Genomic DNA, 18,593 nt, shown 5'->3' on the forward strand with positions numbered 1-18,593 from the left:
CATTGTGTTTGAGTCTCAAACCTTCTGTAGTAAGTTATAATCTGGTCTTTTTTCTTTTTCTTCTTGGTTTTTCAAGACAAGGTTTCTCTGTGGCTTTGGAGGCTGTCCTGGAACAAGCTCTGTAGACCAGGCTGGCCTCGAACTCACAGAGATCCGCCTGCCTCTGCCTCCCGAGTGCTGGGATTAAAGGCGTGCGCCACCAACGCCCGGCTCTCTGTGGCTTTTGAGGCTGTCCTGGAACTCTTATAGACCAGGTTGGTCTCAAACTCCACCTGTCTCTGCTTCCCAAGTGCTGGGACTAAAAATGTATGCCACCACTGCCCAGGTCTGTGAGACATTTTAATATGGACTGAATATTTTGTTAGGTGTGACTGTGTTATTTCAACTGTTAAGGAATTTCTGCCAGTTTTATAGGTATCTGGCTATAATCTGGTCTTTAAGAAACACAATTTTAGAAACCAGCTTTCTTCTGTATAACTCAAGTGTCAATAGCTTGTCTAAATTCATTATGATAACTAATGGTAAAAAATTTTGATTGAAATATTTTTCTATTATTTATAATTGCAGATTTTATTAAAAGAAGTGTACAGTCTTTTCTAAAATGAAGTAATAAAAGTCAAATATAGGTATAACCTCCTAGCATTTAGTATAATTTTTCTGGCTTTGGGGACAGCTTTGGTAGTCGTCTTAACATTGCGTTAAGGGTTTACAAATAAGATCAAATCTTTCCCACTATCATCATTCTGCTCACCTGCCTGTGTTCCCATATAGAAACTTCTGTCTCCCTAACAGCAGACATCCCATTATTACATTAGGTATTATCCTGCTTATGATAAAACAGCTTCTTGACCCTTAAGAGTGGCAGTGGTCCTGATATGTGACACTGCTATGGACTGTTCGACAGTTGGGCATGACTTGAGTTGGTATTATTTGTGGATTCTGAAGAGATGGATTGAGTCCCTGCTTTTTTGGAGATGTGAATCTGACTTTATTGCTCAGCATGTTGAAATGGGCTCATCTGGTCCTTTTCATGTGTCAGCGTCCTGTAGCAGGGACTCCAGGCATGCTCTGCCATCCATGGCTGGTGCCGCCCTCCTCCTGCCCTCATGCTAAACCAGGACCAGGTGTGCCTAGGCAAGCCCTCTAGCACAGAACTACACTCTAGCACCAAAATTACTGTCTGTAGCGTGCATGTGGGCTTGGAGAATCACTGTACTCGGCCATAAAGAAGCTCTGGAATAAGTGTCATAGCTGCTTTTGAGTGAACACTTGACTGGGTACAGATGTGGCTTTCCTTGTTGTGATGGAGCCTTTGCGGAGTATGTTCCTAACCAAATGCTAAGAACACAGGGTCAGCCTAACACAGAAAAAGGGATGGATTCATTTTGTTTTTAAGTTTTTATAGATGAGTGAGTTTTAACAAATAACCAAATTGCAGTTGTGTTAGTATAAATCCGTAACATCTACAAACAACAACTTCAACATCAGTAGCCAAAAAAAAAAAGCCTTTCAGGTTTCTTCAGTCAGACTCACATCCTGCGGGTCAGTGAGCTCCTTCAGGCCATGTCTGTACAGTCACAGGCCGCTGCTTTCCAGGCTCACACGTTCCTTTGTCAGACTTAGTTCCCATGGCACAGTGGACGGCGGCTTCAGGGCATGCAAGAGTAGAGGAGGGCGCGACATGGCTACCCTGTTGCTGTGACCGCCACTGGAAGGCCAGTGTATTGTTCTCCCAGTCCACCCTGCTAGACGGCAGATGATACCCTGCTCTGCCCAAGAGGAGGCAGAGGTAGGAAGGATGAGGTTATCCAAGTGGCAAAAGCAAGGGAAACCAGGCTCCACTGGGCAGGCACAGAATTACCACCCTGCTGCTTCTGCTGGTGTCTTAGCATATAGCCTTCCACATAAGAAAAAACCAGTGTGCTTCAAGAATTCAAAAAAAAAAAAAAAAGGCAAGAGGGAGGAAAAAAAACCTGTAGAAGTATAAATACTAGGATCACAAAGTGGCTAGCTTCTCCATAAAAACCTCTCTGGGTGCAAGGTAGGATTAGGAACTCCTTTAGACACTCCTGGCTTCAAAACACTTCACATCATGAGTCTAGCATGGTAAAGTGTTTGAAACCAAGAGTGTCTGTTCCTGAAGAATAAAGGCTTTTGAATGGTGTTTCTAATGTCACACAAAATGAGTAGTGTCTCAGGTAGATAAAAGATTTAAAATAAAAATTAGAAAACTGCTTTTGGCCAGGCATTTTACTTTGCTCACCATAGGCTTTGTACCCTGGCTGTCCTCTCTGGCATTCCTCAAAGAGCTGGGCTGGACACAACGGCTTGTCATGGAGAAGAGACATTTTAATCAAACAAAGATGAACAGTAGCATCTGTTTTAAATAGTACTGAAGTTGACAGGTTCGGTTTCAAATTGCCTTTGGCCTTGCATACAATTACCAACTAAACAAATTAAAATGAATTTTAAAAACAAGTACACTGGCCTTGTCTTATGACCTACCCAAAATAGGTTGAATTCGGTCACAGCACCCAAAGACTGAATGTCACTGGCCACCTGCCTTCCTCAGCTTCCCACACTAGAACAGCCAGCACTGCACAGCCCAGAAACTACCCATGAACACTTGAATCCGGATTCAGAGCTGAGGTCAGGGCTGTGCAGGCTATAAGGGGACATTCCATCCCATACAAGTTAGTGACCATGAGCAATGGCTTAACTAACCTCAGGAACCACCCGACTTGGTATGCACAGTATCTCTCTGGGAGTTGGAAATCTTAGGAAGAAGCCATTCAAAACTAGCTCAGGAGTTCCCAGGGTTTCTTTATGCAAAAAGATACAAACATGACTAGATTTGAATTCTTTAATAGTTTCCTAAGCAACAGTGGTCAGACAGTAAGTTTTCTTACAAAAAATACTAAAACATTTTGTGAACAAAGGAAGGTTCAGCCAGCCGCCTTAAAAGAATCCCTTAAAAGACTTTATTACTGGTATTTTCCAATTGAACACTAGTAGCCCAAGTCTTCTAACCTTAAGTTGAACTCTTAAAAAAATACGTTTTGAAACACTGTGTGGCAATATATTTACAATTTATATAGAAATTTTCAATAATCAAAATACATCTTTAGCAAAAATTTAGAATGTTAAAATTTTATAAAATAAGAAAGACCAATAGAAAAGCAAACTTCAGTACCATTTCAGACATAGCTTAAGACAGAGGTTCTCCTAAATCCTGGCAGCTCTTGGGAAAGAGAGTCATCTGGGTAAGATCTCTTTCCAGTAAGCAATTTTACCTTTCTGATTTGGGTGTTTATAAAATGCTGATCCAAACAAATTTTCCAGGATGGACATGAAAACACTGGCCAATCAACAGAGGCAACACGGTGGGTCAAGGTCCAGGGAGCAAGGCACTGCCTGAAAACCTTCCTGGGGCACAGCCGCGGGCATGCTCACAGAGCTGCTGCTGCAGCCCGGCCCATCTTCTCACAGCCAGCGCTGTCCTGGCTGCTAAGCAGCCTGGGGCAAGAACGGTTCAAGTTGCCCTGCACAAGAAAACTGGTAACAGAAAGGCATTGAAGATCATCCTAATCCCCATAAGGGAATCAGGCTAGCAACAGTCTAGGTTACTATGCCCATCTTCAGGAGGATTTCTTTTATTCGTGTGGCTTGTTAAAGAGCAAGGAAGGAATCGACTTTGGCCAAAACAAAAAGCTTCTGCATGGTAGCTCTGACCAGGTGCCCTGGGCTCACAGCAGCCCTTGACCAGTCTCCAATAGAGGTATTTGCAAGTGCTCTCCCAGCCATCAGGTCTCAGATAACAAAGGACGATTTGTGTCTGAAGTCACCCTGCAAAGACAACATGAAGAACCAATTCAGGGGCTTTGTTGGGTGGTGTTGGAGACACACTGGTCAAATCAAATGTGGACTAATCATGGCCCCCAAAGAGGAAGCCAGGGACAACACTAAGCAGAGAAAAGCCTCACTGAATAGTAAGTAAACCCCCTTAATACTGAACCCACAAGGAAGGAGTTACCATGGAGGCCAAGGAGCTCAGGGAGTCCCAGGTACCTTGAGATCCCTGGGTCTCCTGGCAGGACACACCTAGACCATTAGTTTTTCTGCTCTCTTACCTCATCACTTGTCCGAATGTAGTTAACGCCATCATGCTTCCCTGGGCTCTTATAACTGTGAACAGAAGAGGACAGTTCAGTGGCATGCCTATGTTATTAATGCAAGCCTGAACTTCACCTTCAGACGAGACTGGCATACCTTTCTCCATCTTGTGTATTGTTGATGAAGAAGCCACGTCTGTATGCACAGCAGATGCCCATCGTGATCACAGCAAGAACAATAAGGACAACCAGGACTCCCCCAATAATCCCAGCAATGTTCAGATCATCTGCAGAAAAAAATTTGTGGGCAGAAATGGTGTGATCCATCAAACGACCTTGACCTTGTTAGATCACCTTTCCAACCCCCCTCCCCATTTACCCCTCTCTCCATTCATGCCTACTCTATCCAGAAGAGGAAACTAACTCTTAGCATCTCTCTGGCTTAGAAGATATAGGCTACCATAACCCCTGATCATAAAACATACTAAAACATGGATGGTTCAAATGCAGTTATACACAGAGCCATTGAGAAGTTTACCAGTGTAGCAAAAGCTTTAAGATCTTGTAAATAGTACTCATGAAGAAGTGGCTATATTTGTGTAGAATTAAGAGCCAGGAGCCCTAAGGAAAGTAACCTTCCTAATTTATACAGCCTGCCTTTTCTGTAGATTACCTGGGGGAGAAGAAAGCCTCCAATCTTAGATATAAAAACTGTTAAGTACAAACTTGTCCTTTCACTTCACTGGCCGCCTATCCTCAGCCTCTTAAAACCCTGCAAGATCCAGGTGGGTGGGGCTCTAGTAGTTCATGTAAATAAAGATGTGTGAAGAATGCAGGAGACCTTTCTACAATAGCAAATGACCCTAAAGGAATTCCCCAAACTTGACAGGTAAGACACACCAGAATGCTACATACACAAACACTTCCAACAATTCCGGGTGGTTCCTGGACCCCACCTGTAACAGTCCTCCAAATGGCTGTGGAAACCACTGCTCCGAGGTGGCCACAACTGAGAATTTGAGAAGCTCCCCATGTGGCTCAACTCTCCCTATCCTCCTGACACCGCCCTCCCATGAGCCCATTCCCTAGATGATATCACAGAACAGGGAAAAGCTTGGGGCTTTTAGTTTCCTGCAAAAATAGCTACTGACTGACTAGATTCTTAGAGGCCCCTCAGGGCTCCCCATACAACTGTGAAAGTTCCATGACTTGTCAACACCCAACGCTCCCGGGAAGCTTGAGGATCTACTTATTTAGATAGTGTTCTTTTCATACTCCCCTTCAGACTGCGCTGGATTTGATGAGTCCCTTGTCAGCCCCAGAGGAAAATCCACCCATGGCAGAGTGGTTAGCTAAACTGACGTCTAGTATTCATCTTTAAATGTTCTACTCATTCCCAAGACTGCAATGTAATCTTTTCAAGTGACTCACAGACTTCCATGTCCTGCCCCTCACACCTGGATGCGCCTGCGTCATTGGAAGCAATGCAGTAGTACTGCCCAGAGTCGTCCTTGTGGACAGCACTGAAAACCTGTTCCAGAAATGACAAGTATTACTTCACTCAACAGGACAAACTGAGGGACATGCACCAAGGCTGGCACAGGCCTGGTGAGGCTACAACGTCGTCAGTTCATTCCCTGGCCTCCCTGGCACGTGATCCTCACCTCAGCGCTTACAACCACCCAACCACAACCCTCCCAACCACAAAGTTATTTTCATTGTTACTTCATAACTGTAATTTTGCTACTGTTATGAATCGCAATGTAAATACCAGCGTTTTCCGAAGGTCGTAGGTGCCCCTTATGAAAGGATTGTTTGACCCCCAGGTTGAGAACCACTACTCTATATGACGAGGACTTAAAAGCTATAATCACAATACAATTGTGTTAATAATTACTTGCTATCAAACATCTGCCCAGAAATCACAGTTCCTTCACATGATGATTTGTCCATAGGCTGATTATTCAAACTAGGATTCTGATGATGCCTAGCCATCTGCTTATGCCCCTTGGTCTCTCCTAGAAGAACAGGGTTCCTTTTGTCTTCCTCTTAGCACACACTTATAGAAAGCCAGCCCTTTTGCTATAGAGTTTCTGATGCTCTGGGTTCCGCCTCCGCCTTGAGAAGGACCCTCACTGGCCCTCCTTCGCCAAATGCGTCTGCGTCCTCACCTTAGAAGAGCTCTTACCAGAGTGCCTGTCTCCGCGTTCACCAGGAAGGACGAATTGTGAAATCTGGGGTTGGCTCTGGAATCTGTAGGCAGTGGCACATCGTTGCGGTACCAGCTGTAGTGAGGCCGGGGATAGCCCTCGCTCTCCTGGCACTGCAGTGTCGCCACCTTGCCTACGGGCACAGCCTTCGGTACTCTGCAGACAGGGGTCACTGGCTTCACTGCAGGAAAAATATGGGTTGGGGTTTAAATCTCAGCGCAAGCCCCTTGTAACAAAAGCCCAGTGTGATAAGCAGCTCCAAAGACCACAGCCCATCTGCGACTGCCTGCACCCCGCCCTCTCTTGGAGCTCATTCCACTCTGTGTGTCCAGTCCCGGTTTCCAGTTCTTCCCCCTTCAGAAGTAAGGTGAAAAGGAGACGATGCAAAGGCAGGACCTCGGCAGCTAAGGAACAGAACAGGCGCTCCGCCTCCCTTCCCACCCCACCTCATGACAGCCGCACTAGCTCCCTCTCCAAACTGCAGCTAGCCCCAGGAATGCAGCTCCGGAAGAATGAAAATGTGAGCTGGTCTCTTATTCCAGAGCTAAGGATTCGTAAGGCCTGGCCAGTGGAAATGCTTCACATTAATGGGTTCGCACCTTGCACAATTAACTCAATGGTAATCTCATCAATTTCTTTTCGGTCATTTAGAGCAACGACCTCACAGCGATAGATGGCTGAGTCTGACCGTGTCACATTCCGGATCTTCAATGAAGTTTTTCCAAACACATCTGTACGACCTGCCAGGTCCCCTATTAAAAAAAAAGAAGATACAAGTTACCAGCCACTGGAAGACAGTGTGGAGCTGGACTTGATGGTAGAGTAAGAAGACTGCAGACTGCTTTCTGTCCTGTCCCCAGGTAAAAGAAGTGATCTTCTTGAGGACTGGGCCATTGCCTTATTCCTATATGCAACCTGAGCATCAAAAATAACAACTGGTATTTAAGATAAAGCCAGAAATCTTCTTTTCTCTTTATTATCTCCAGGAGAGAATCCCCACTTAAAGGAAAACCAATAAACATTAAAAAACAAATCCACAAAAGATGTTGTGGCTATCCACATGCAAAAGAAGAAAGCTGAACACTGGCTGCCCTTCCTTTTCAGCAAACACCTACATAAGAGTTGAATGAAATACCAAGTGGTGGGGCACTGGCGAGGCGGAAGCAGGTGGATATCTGTGAGTTCAAGACCAGCCTGGTCTGTAGATCGAGTTCCAGGACAGGCAGGCCCACACAAAAGAAACCCTGTCTTGGGGGAAAAAAATTTTAAGTTGAGCTTAGTGACACATTTATTTGCAACTCTATAAACTTATAGGAACTTGAATTTGAGGTTGGCCTGGACAACATAGTAAGCAACATTAGCAAAGTGCTATCCCCAAAAGTAAAACTATAAAAGTTTACTTTATGTATATGACTGTTTTGTCTGCATGTATGTCTGTACACCAGGTTCATGCCTGACCTTTACAAAAACAGAGGGAGGGCATCAAATCCCCTCGAACCTGAATTACAAATAGTTGCCAGCCACTATGTGGATGCTGGGACTCAAACCTAGGTCCTCTGCAAAAGCAGCCAGAACTCTCAACAACTAAGCCATTTCTCCAGAAGGCATAATCTTCATGACCTTGAGTTAGGTAACAGCTTCTTAGATATGACAACAAAGGCATAAACACAAAATATTGGGGCTATCTTAGATTTCATCAAGTTCAAAAACCTTTGTGCTTTAAAGAACATAAGCAAGCGAACAGACAATCTACGGGGTGGAAGAAACTCTCCACGTCATATCAGACTAGTCTCTGGAATATGTAAATTTATAATGCAATAACCAATATACACGTTTTTAAATTAGCATTAACAGTTGATTAGATACTTCTCCCAAGAAAAATCTATACCTGCCCAATATACACATGAAGATAAAACTTCACTGAGATACCTTTATTCAAAGGTCAAATGATCACAAGTGTTGGTAAGACCAGGGGGGTGCGCCGGGCGTTGGTGGCGCACGCCTTTAATCCCAGCACTCGGGAGGCAGAGGCAGGCGGATCTCTGTGAGTTCGAGGCCAGCCTGGTCTACAGAGTGAGTTCCAGGACAGCCTCCAAAACAATACAGAGAAACCCTGTCTAGAAAAACCAAAAAAAAAAAAAAAAAAAAAGAAAAAAAAAAAAGACCAGGGGTGGGATGTGGGTTGACATTGCTAGTGAAAATGTAAAATGATGATGCCAGAGCAATTTATATTACTTTTGCAGAAGATCCAGGTTTGGTTCCCAGCAATCACATGGTGGCTCACAACCATCCACAACTCCAGTCCCAGGGGATCCAACGCCCTCTTCTGACCTCTGTACCCAGCGCACGTATCTAGTGTACAGACATGCATGCAGATAAAATACTCAGACACGTAAAATAAAATCTTTGAAAAAAATGACACTACTTTGGAAAACAGCCTGACAGTTGCTTCAAAAACTCATCATGCAGCTACTGTATGATTCAGTAGCTATGTGCTTGGTCTCCACACAGACATGAGTACAAAATACTGATATCCAACATGTGAAAGCAGCCCAACTGTCCACATGAATGGACAAAATAATGTAGTAACCACACAGTGAACACTGACTCAGTCATAAAAGGGAACAAAGTTCTGATCCATGTGATCCATGGATGAGTCCTGGAAGTACTATGCTAAGTGGAAGAAGCCAAGAAGAACAACAACAAAAAGGTCCAGAGAGAAAGAGTAGATAGAGGGTTGCTAAGAGGTAAGGGAAGGGTCCTGCCTGTTCATGAGATGGTTTTCTTCTTGGCTATGGAAAGATTCTGGGATTGGACAGGGCAGTAGTTCTGTACCTATGTGCATATAACAGCTCCAAGGGGACAGATCTAACAGGTGCTTTGGGCACAGTCCTACCTCAAGGCATAATAAGAGTCCTGCCTCCAACCTGGTTCTTTGTGGTAGTTCTTTATGCTAGCCATTCCTATGGCTAAGAGTTCATAAAAAGAAAATTATTATTGTTTGTGATCCAAATTATGATTTAGGGCCTTGTGCATACTACATCAGTGGTCCATCACTCTACCTACCCCTACCCCCCCCACTCTGGGGAAATAAAAGTTTTCTTTCTTAGAGATTTATGTTGTTTTGTATGTATAGGTGTGTGGGTATGTGCAGGTATAGTGCAGTGTCTGCAGAAGAGATTTATGGGTTGTTTTGTATGTATATGTGTGTGGGTATGTGCAGGTATGAGTGCAGTGTCTGCAGAGTGCAGAAGAGGACATCAGATAGTCGTTGGAGCTACAGGCTGCCTTGAGTGGGTGTTAGGAACTGAGTTCAGGACCTCTGCAATAGTACACACTCTCAACAACTCAATCGTCTCTCTGGGCCCCCAAAATACTTTGGGCTTTTATGTTTTTAATAAGTATGGCTTTTTTTAGATTTACTTATTTATAGTTTATGTATGGGTGTTTTGTCTATACACCCCATGCATGCATACGTAACCTGTGGAGACCAGAAGAAGGCATCCGATCCCCTGGAGTTGTGCACCTCCAAGGGGTGCTAATACTGAGCTTCACACACAGCCCTTGGATGCTGTTGGGTTTTGGCCTTTTTCCCCCTCAGTCCTAGAGATTGAATTCAGGGTTCATGAATGCTAGGCTGGCACTACACCACTGAGCTACAGTTGTAACCAACAAACTATATTTAAGAGCATACAACCCCTGATAACATATAGAACTTCCCTAAAACTGAACATATCCACACTTAACCTCCTATTTATTTCTTCCCTCAATGTGAGAAGGAAAATAACATCTTACTGTGTTACCCCTCAGAGGTGCAAGCTCCCCAGACTTCTCTAACTGCCTTAACAGGTCATTTCCAGCTCCTTCACACAGGAGAGTGGCCAGGCCCCGCCCTATAGGCAAGATCAGACCATAGAATCCCACCAATCCCTGAGCTTGCCCCAGGATCAGGTGCACCACCCTGGAAAGCTCCAAGGGGCCTCCTGCCCAGTTCTCTGCTACTTCTCTCCTGAGCAGAGGCAGCTACCCTCCCCCCTATGCTTTTTCCCAATAAATCTCTTGTGTGAAGTTTGTTGTGTGGTGTGACTTTGTGGTAGTCCTTGGCTCCCACCTGCCAGGATCCCTTTCCTCTCAGAGCTGTAACACTTTCTCGCTGTTCAACACTACCTCCTTCCGCACAGCCGTGTCCTAACAAGTCTACCCTTCCTTTTCCGATGTCTGTACCTCAGCTCAGCCACTGAGAGCAACCCCACCCACCGGACGTCAAAGGAAAGCTGATATGATATGGTCCTGCCCTGAATTAGCTCACCTCGTCTCTTTTCACCCGAGTCTTCGAACGGTACGGCCATGTGGCTTCTCCTAGCACCTTTGATGGGTACTGACTACTGTCCTGCTTGTGTGACAGCTAGTACACCCCACGTCCTCCTCACCTCCCTGTCTGGCTGCAGCTCTAACCGCTAGCTAGGATCTTCCTCGCACAGCATTTCCAGATGTCCGTATGCAGCTTTCTGTCCTCACACCTCTGACCATTCCACACTTGCTATCTTGTCTGGTCACCCGAGCACTCCGCAGCCGACCGTCCTGATGCCTGGCCCTCGTCCTCCTCCTCCTCCTCGCCATCCCATGGCAGCTCGTGTTAGCACTGCCCCGAGATAATGTCCTGCCAGCCAATGTGGGGAGACCCCAGCACGTCACACTGGACAGCGCAGCTCAGTGAGAACCTGTGGCCCCAGGCTGCTGTGATGACCTCTTTGTCACTAGCTCATACTATGTCACAGGCCATAACAACAAGGCCAAGAAAAGTGTTTCCTGTGATTCCTCAGGCAGGCAGGCAGGCTGTGCAGAGATCCAAGTCCTTACTAATTAGCTGACAATATCAGTGCTAAAATTGAAATTTTCTGTAAGAATAAACTCAGAAAATCAGAATGGTCCTAACTACAGGCGCGGGTTAGCAGTCTGGGGGTAAATCTCTGCTATAAATAAATTCTAAGCCGTATGGACAAAAGAGAAGTGAGCAGCACAGAGGATGATGGGGTCATACCTTGAATCTTGTTGTCAAAATAGACATAGGTGGTTTGGCCATCTTGGATTTTCTTCCATTCAATCCTAGGGTCATTTGTCTGTGAGTCCGTAATGATACAAGACAGTTCCACACCTAATGAGCAATGGGAGAAACGGTATACACTTAATCATTCTTGTATTTCAAGATGATTTTTCTTGCCAGAAAAACAATAAAATCATTATTGAGGATTTCACTATAGGGAATACAGCTTCCTTTAAAGACACTGAATCTATTACATATAGGCAAGAAACAGATGGCAGCCAACATAAACCGCAGAGTATACTATTAGCCTACCCATACACAACAGCCATCCTAAACATTGTTGACCATTTCATACAGAGGACTGAGGGCTGGTTCGGTGGTTAAAAGCACTTACTGCTTTTACAGAGAACAGTGCAAGTTCCAGCACCCACAGCTCCTGGAGATCCAAGGCCCCCTTCTGGCCTCGGCAGCATCCCTTCAACATGTACACACACACACACACACACACACACACACACACACACAGTCACAAATAAAATAAATACTTTTTAAGTGATAATAGATTGGGTATGGTAGTGGACACTTTTAATCCTAGCACTCGGAAAGCAGAGGCAGGCAAATCTCTGTGCGTTCCAGACCAGCCTGGCCTCTGTAATGAATTCCAGGTCAGCCAGGGATACACAGTGAGATCCCATCTCAAACAAACAAATGTATTAATTAATTAATTAACTAATCAATCACAACAGGGAAAACAGGTGTTGTGTTAGCTGCAGAGCTACCAATGTCCACTAGGGGGCCCATTCCTCTCCATTTTTCTTGTACTTACTTTCAAATTCATGTACCACTGGGTTTCTGTTGCTGGATTTAAGATTCACTGCCTCTATCAAGCAACCTGAAGGGAAAAACAAAAGTGAAATCAGATACTCTACAGCTCCATAACAGCAAGAAACACTGGGTGGAGGCCACAGCTTTTCCTTCCATGTGGATGTGGATGTCCGTCAGAAAACACAGGGGATGGGAAAATACATCCTAAACAGTCTCTTAGGGACAAACAGCAGTTGCTGCTTTCTTTTTGGTATGCCCTCTGGCAGGAACCAAGAGAAAGCAAAGACCCTTGAAGCCCACAATCCTCCTCAGTCCTAGACAAAGCCCCCAGAGTGCCTTTCCAAGCACTCCTTCACTGACAATTCGCCACCTCTTGTGCGGACCGTGGGCCTCTGCCATTCCTCCCGCCTTTCCTTTTCCTCTAGGTGCCACGCCCCATAAAGGCAATCTTGATGGCGCAGCACAGTTAAGAACCTGAAGCCACCCGCCCCTTCAGGATGCCCCAACCTTCTCTGGCGTGGCAGCCAGCCAAATAAGAGTCCGCCATACTGTATTTTCATCTTGCTTAGGGCATCTAGTACATGGAGAAGGTCACACCAGATCCAGGGGAAATAACAAGTTATCAGTATATTTAGTGATTTCCATGCAGCTAAATTTGTAGAATTGATGAGATCGACATAGCTGCCTCCGTGGTCTCAAGATTTTCCAGCCAATCTTGCAGAGATAAATAACCACCTATAATATGCTGTCCTTCAGCTTCTGGCCTCTGAGAGAGGCTTCTAGCCAAAGAGAGCTTTGACACGGAAACATTTACTGGTGGCTCAGCATACTGGCTTTCTATGTGGCTAAAGACAGCTGTAAGCTGGTAAGAGTTTAGACTGCAGACTTACAAGTGTTGGGCCTAATACTTGGAGAAAAGATGGAATTCCTCTAGAACACCATTTGCTTCCTCGCTCCTACATTAGCAGGCTGCTGGCCATGGCCATCCATTGTTTCCTTTGTAGTATACAATGTGTTCACTTCCTTATTTGCTAAGAATTCACTCACATTTTAGCAAAAGTCTAAAAGAGTTGAAAAAGGTGATGGGAAGCAGAGGCGTAATATACCTGAGCTGCTGTTATTCTGTGGAAGGCTGCAGAACCGAGACACCTGAAGACAATCTGTTCTGGGATCACCATGAGCTACCCTTCTGAGGGCCAGGAGAAAATACTGCATGCACAACACTACTTCTGCTTCAACCTCAAAGCTCCCAGTGGTTCACTAATGGGGAGTAACATGTGATACACTGACTATCCGCCAAGCCCACCCAGGTTCCTTCTAATGGAAGTCACCACTAATAGGTCTTTTGGTATGGTATGAGATGACAACCTAAAATTGGCTTTAAGGGACTGTGACCTGCCAAAGATGACCAAAGGGTCCCCTGAGGTGACTCATAAGAGCCTGAACAACTAAATCAGGTCCTTTTTCTCATGAATATGAGTTAAAGAAAGTGGGGTAGAGAACTTAGAGTCACAAGAGGACCAGAGAGAGGTGGAATGTAAGGAGATGAGTGGGATTATCAGCAAACCCCAGAGCAGACAACAGCGGGTGAACTCCAGGACTACTGTCTAGGCCCTGGGGTAGCTACAGTGCTGGCAGAATCACTTTTCACGAAGGCCAACAGATACGCGTGCCTACAATAACCCTGTTTCTCATAATCTAAAAGGCTATAAGACAAGAGCTTTGAGAGTGGAAATGATCATCTTTCTAAGACTCTAGAGAGCTAACCCAGGTCCTTAGCGCTTTCAAGGCAAGCACTTGATTGACCAAATTCTCTCTCTAGCCTATATTTTATTTTTAAATGACACACAGGGTCTTGGGTTGAGTTTCTATTGCTGTAATAAAACCCTGTGACCAAAGCAACTTGGGGAGAAAAGGGTTTATTTCATCTTGCAACTCATTTCACACTCCATGGCTGAGGGAAGTCAAGACAGGAACTGAAGCAGAGGCCATGAAGGAGTGCTTCTTACTGGCTTGTTCCTCATGGCTTCCTGAGCCTGATTTTTTATATGCCTCAGGACCACTGGTACAGAGTAGGCAGCACCCACAATAGGCTTGGCCTTCCCACATCAATTAATATTCAAGAAAATGACCCCACAGACTTGCCACTATAATCTGATATAGTCCTCCCTGAGCTAATGGTCACAGAGGTCTCAGAGGCACTCAAATCAACACAGGCCTCTGCCATTGCTCTCAGCCGTCCACTAACTGGATGTAAGACCCTCTTGCTAAAGACGCTTTGGATACCACTGACTTGGGTTGCAGGATTTGGAGAAATCAACTCAAATTCACAGAAAACCAGCTTAAACTGTGCCAGAAGATGCTATGCAGGCTGCTAAGGAAAAAAGACATCAACAGTTTTACTAAGTACTAGATACTGCATGCTATAATACCGACCTCCTGCAAGATATGACCACTGGTATAACAGTGCCATGACTACTATGGGGGTAACCTACCCCAGAGGTGGTGTTTGTACCTAGTATTGTAAACCTAGCCAAAGGCTTATGACTTGGGGATCCTACAGTTGTACTTTTACTAAATGCCTATGTTGTCAAAATACTTTCTACAGATTTGTTTATGCCCACAGATTTCTGCTGCTCTCAACCTTGGGCAGAGAAACTTCTTTTTGCAATGGACAGTTGTTAGTGCATGAACTCATAACTGGTCCAAGTGCCAAGTATAAATAATTATGAGTGCTCACCTATGCATGCACTATCTATATCAGTGCCACACCATTCAAAGCCCAAGGAACTTCGCAGAACAGGGTGGGAAGAATGTCCAAGCCAGCGGATGGAGAAGAGAGAATGAAGTGCTCACTTTTGGATATGACAAGTTTTGCATTCACAGACTCATGGCAACTGTGGTTACTGGCACAAGACCAGTACGACATCAAGCCAGTCAAAATTCCAGTGTGATTTGGGGAGGGCCCAAGGCCCCATTCTTATTGAAGGAAGTACAGGCAATTGATGGCTTCTGAGAGAAAAAGAGCCAGACTTGATGGGGAAAGTTCTTCGGTGTATATGTTTGTCTTATTGGTTGATAAATAAAAAAGCACTGTTGGCCAATAGGGAAGCAAGATAGGTGGGACTAGGAGTTGAGGAGAATTCTTGGAAATGTAGTAAAGAGTGGGGAGTTACCATGTGATCCTGGGAAGAGAGGATGTGTCAGGATGGCGTCCTTGGAAAGATAAGTCCTTATAGAAATATATATGTTAGTAGTCATGGGCTAATACTTAAGCCAGAACTAGCCAATGAGAAGTCCTGGATATTGGCTAGCATTGTGTGTCATTTGGGGTTGCATGGCTCTGGGACCAGGCTGGAGGGAAGTATGCTCGTTATACAAACTTTCTTTGAAGATGCAGTTGCTCATTCCCAAGGGATGGCTACACACTCGTGTGCACATGGACAGCACTATTGTGACTCAGGGTTACTAATAACAACAACAACAGCAACTTAAAGAGAATATGAAGCTGGAAGAGAAATAGTGTAGGTATTAAAAAAGAGGGTGGTGTTGGAAAGAGGTTGTTATGTATGGCTTTAATCAAAATATATTGTATAAATGCATAAATTTTCAAAAAACAAAAAATTATTTAAAAATAATAAAATAAAAATAAAGACACGAAGCACCAGGAGTGGAAGCCCAGGCCTGTGATTCAGCAATAGGAGGCTAAGGTTGGAGGATCAAGAATTTGAGGCCAAACTATGATATCCGGTAAATTCAGGGCCGACTATGGCTACAGAGAGACCGTGTCTCAAAAAGAACATTGAGGAAGGGATGATAAACGTCTAGAAACCTCCATCTATAATCTACTAACATGGTCCAAAGGCAAGGATATCCTAGGATGCACCAGACACAGGTCATTGGTAACACAATGAGAGCAAAACGGAGAAGAGTTGATACCTTAAGTCTGAGCAGAGCAAATTCAGCTGAGAGGGTCTGAGGACCTCAAGTCATTTCCTAGTGTTCATGTCCTCTGGTTAAGAAGCTAGCTCTGCTGGGCGATGGTGGTGCACACCTTTAATCCCAGCACTCAGGAGGCAGAGGCAGGTGGATCTCTGTGAGTTCGATGCCAGCCTGGTCTATAGAGTGAGTCCAGGACAGCTAGGGCTGTTACACAGAGAAAACCTGTCTTGAAAAACCAAAAAAGAAAAGAAGGAAGGAAGGAAGGAAGGAAGGGAGGAAGGAAGGAAGGAAGGAAGGAAGAAAGGAAGAAAAGCTAGCTATGGTGTGTAGAGTGCAGAGAAGCTGACCAGAAATAAAACCTAAACATACAGACAGCATGCTTTTGACAGGCACCAACTAGGATGGTTCACTTTTTCTTGTAGGTCAGATGACTATTCTGCTAAAGGAGATTACCATTCTGCCTGCAGACTGATGCTTATTGTAAAGAGAAGAACGAACAGACCTGTAACGCCCCCTTCCCCCTGGTACTTTGACAGGTAATGGAGCAGAGGAAGGTCGTGCGCAGTGCTGCTGTACATCTATGCATCACTGGGACTATCTAACAACACATTCTCAATACTGACCCCACCTCCTGGTATCCCTTGAGTTTAAAGATTACTATATGTTCTTCCCAGGTTGGGGATGTTAGTGACAACAAGGACAGTCAAGACTATAGGGCCTGTAGTTTGGACCTGTCATTCCGACTTCTTGATTTATTTCATAAATTTTCTTATAGGAAACACAATGCTAAAGTCTACTCAGAAATAAAAGAGACAGCAACAGACACATGTAACAGAGATTTTATACTCAAAGGAAAACATGAATCAGACCTTGAAGTCTAAATGGATAGCCTATTGTTTTATTGAAACCCTTTTTTAGATGAGTTTGCAAGGGAAGTGGCCTAAAAAAGGCCTTGGTGTGATGTGCAGTTGGCACTGTCATCTTCAACCCAACACCTCTTCCTCCTGATGAAGACACAGAACTAAGTTAACCGGGAGTGCAGGGAGCCAGCAAGATGCTGATGATAAGGGAAGGGAGGAAATACGGGTGGGTGCTCGAACATTCACAATGCCCTTCCTCGTTGCCAGAGGACCTCAGGGCTACCGTGCTCTTGGTTTCCCCTTCCCTTTCCTTATCTGGAACAATTGTAGCAGCTGTGGACAACAACTGCAGTTTCCTCCTTCAGTGTAGAAAGACCTAGGGAGCCTGACAGGGTCTGGGGATAGGATGGGGGACAAGTCGTACACTGATCCTTCACTTTTTTAAAGTTCTACTTCCCAAGCAAGACTCAGAAAGACATATAGCATGTTTTCTCTCTTATGCAGCTGCACACACAGGCACGCGCACACACACACACACACACACACACACACACACACACACGACATTGGAAGAAGTCTAAAGGGGACAAAAGAGGGAACAGGGTGAAAAGAAAGAAAATAGTGTATTTTTCTCATACATACGAGAGAGGGGGAAGGTCAGGAGGAGGACAACTATTGGGGTGGAAAGGGATGGGGGAGGCAGAAGGAGGGGCAAATATGAGCAATAACATGACATGCACATATGAAAATGTCACAATGAAAGCCACTGTGCTAACTAAAATAGTTCATTTTAAAAATGTGTTTTTAAAAGTTCCACTGCCAACTCCCCCTTTTTCCTTGGAATGTACACAGCTTTAGGTCTTAAAGCAAGCCTGGAGAGTCCTACATGTAGTGCTACCTAGGAAGCCTTGAACAGTTACACTCAGACACAGCCTGCTGCCCAGCATGGCCAGGCCTACGCTTCCTTTTACTATCCAGAGAGGTATTGGCTATAAAATGCTTCTAGAGCCTCAAGCAAAACCAACCAATAAGGTTAAATACAACAACAACAACAACAAAAAGACTTAAACCAAAGGAGGTGCTGAAGTGTAAAATGTTGTGAGTTTTGGCCCACACTTAGTTCAGTGTTCTAGGAGCTGTGGCACACTGGGAAAAACTAAGTTCCACAGGTGACTAGACAGCCCACATTAACACTGCTCAAAATCTCGAAGCAAACTATGCATCTTTTTTCATTTTTTTCTTTTTCTTTTTTGAAGTTAAAGTCATGTAAACAGTAGACCAGATCTACTGACTCGAAAATAAAATGCTACAATAACAAGGGATAAAAGGATTTCTATCATTAACAATGGCTATGATTTACCTACAGTGCCAGCTAAAAGAGAAAAATCAATAATCTTATCATTTCATATATATTTATACTCATCACTATAAACCAAGATAAAAGTTTTCTTTTAAAAATATTTCAGCTGGCACATGCCTTTAATCCCAGCACGCGGGAGGCAGAGGCAAGTAGAGCTCTGTGAGTTCGAGGCCAGCCTGGTCTACAGAGTTAGTTCCAGGACAGGCTCCAAAGCTACACAGAGAAACCCTGTCTCAAAAA

At 44.6% G+C, this 18,593-nt stretch overlaps 1 protein-coding gene across 1 annotated transcript in view; it reads right to left on the reverse strand.

The window, feature by feature from the left end:
* Positions 1–2,849: 2,849 nt before the first annotated feature.
* The window catches only part of Jam3 (junctional adhesion molecule 3), a 62,638-nt gene continuing 46,894 nt past the window's right edge, over positions 2,850–18,593 (reverse strand). Inside the window, exons 2-9 of the mRNA XM_005078493.4 lie at positions 12,193–12,258; positions 11,364–11,477; positions 6,922–7,074; positions 6,301–6,503; positions 5,544–5,643; positions 4,270–4,399; positions 4,131–4,185; positions 2,850–3,846 (exon numbers count right to left, since the gene is read on the reverse strand). Of these exons, the coding sequence (XP_005078550.1) occupies positions 3,811–3,846; positions 4,131–4,185; positions 4,270–4,399; positions 5,544–5,643; positions 6,301–6,503; positions 6,922–7,074; positions 11,364–11,477; positions 12,193–12,258 (857 nt within the window). The 3' untranslated portion in view covers positions 2,850–3,810. The remainder of the gene's footprint in view (positions 3,847–4,130; positions 4,186–4,269; positions 4,400–5,543; positions 5,644–6,300; positions 6,504–6,921; positions 7,075–11,363; positions 11,478–12,192; positions 12,259–18,593) is intronic.

This window comes from Mesocricetus auratus, unplaced genomic scaffold, assembly GCF_017639785.1.
Source record: "Mesocricetus auratus isolate SY011 unplaced genomic scaffold, BCM_Maur_2.0 Super-Scaffold_100022, whole genome shotgun sequence".
Taxonomy (NCBI): domain Eukaryota; kingdom Metazoa; phylum Chordata; class Mammalia; order Rodentia; family Cricetidae; genus Mesocricetus; species Mesocricetus auratus.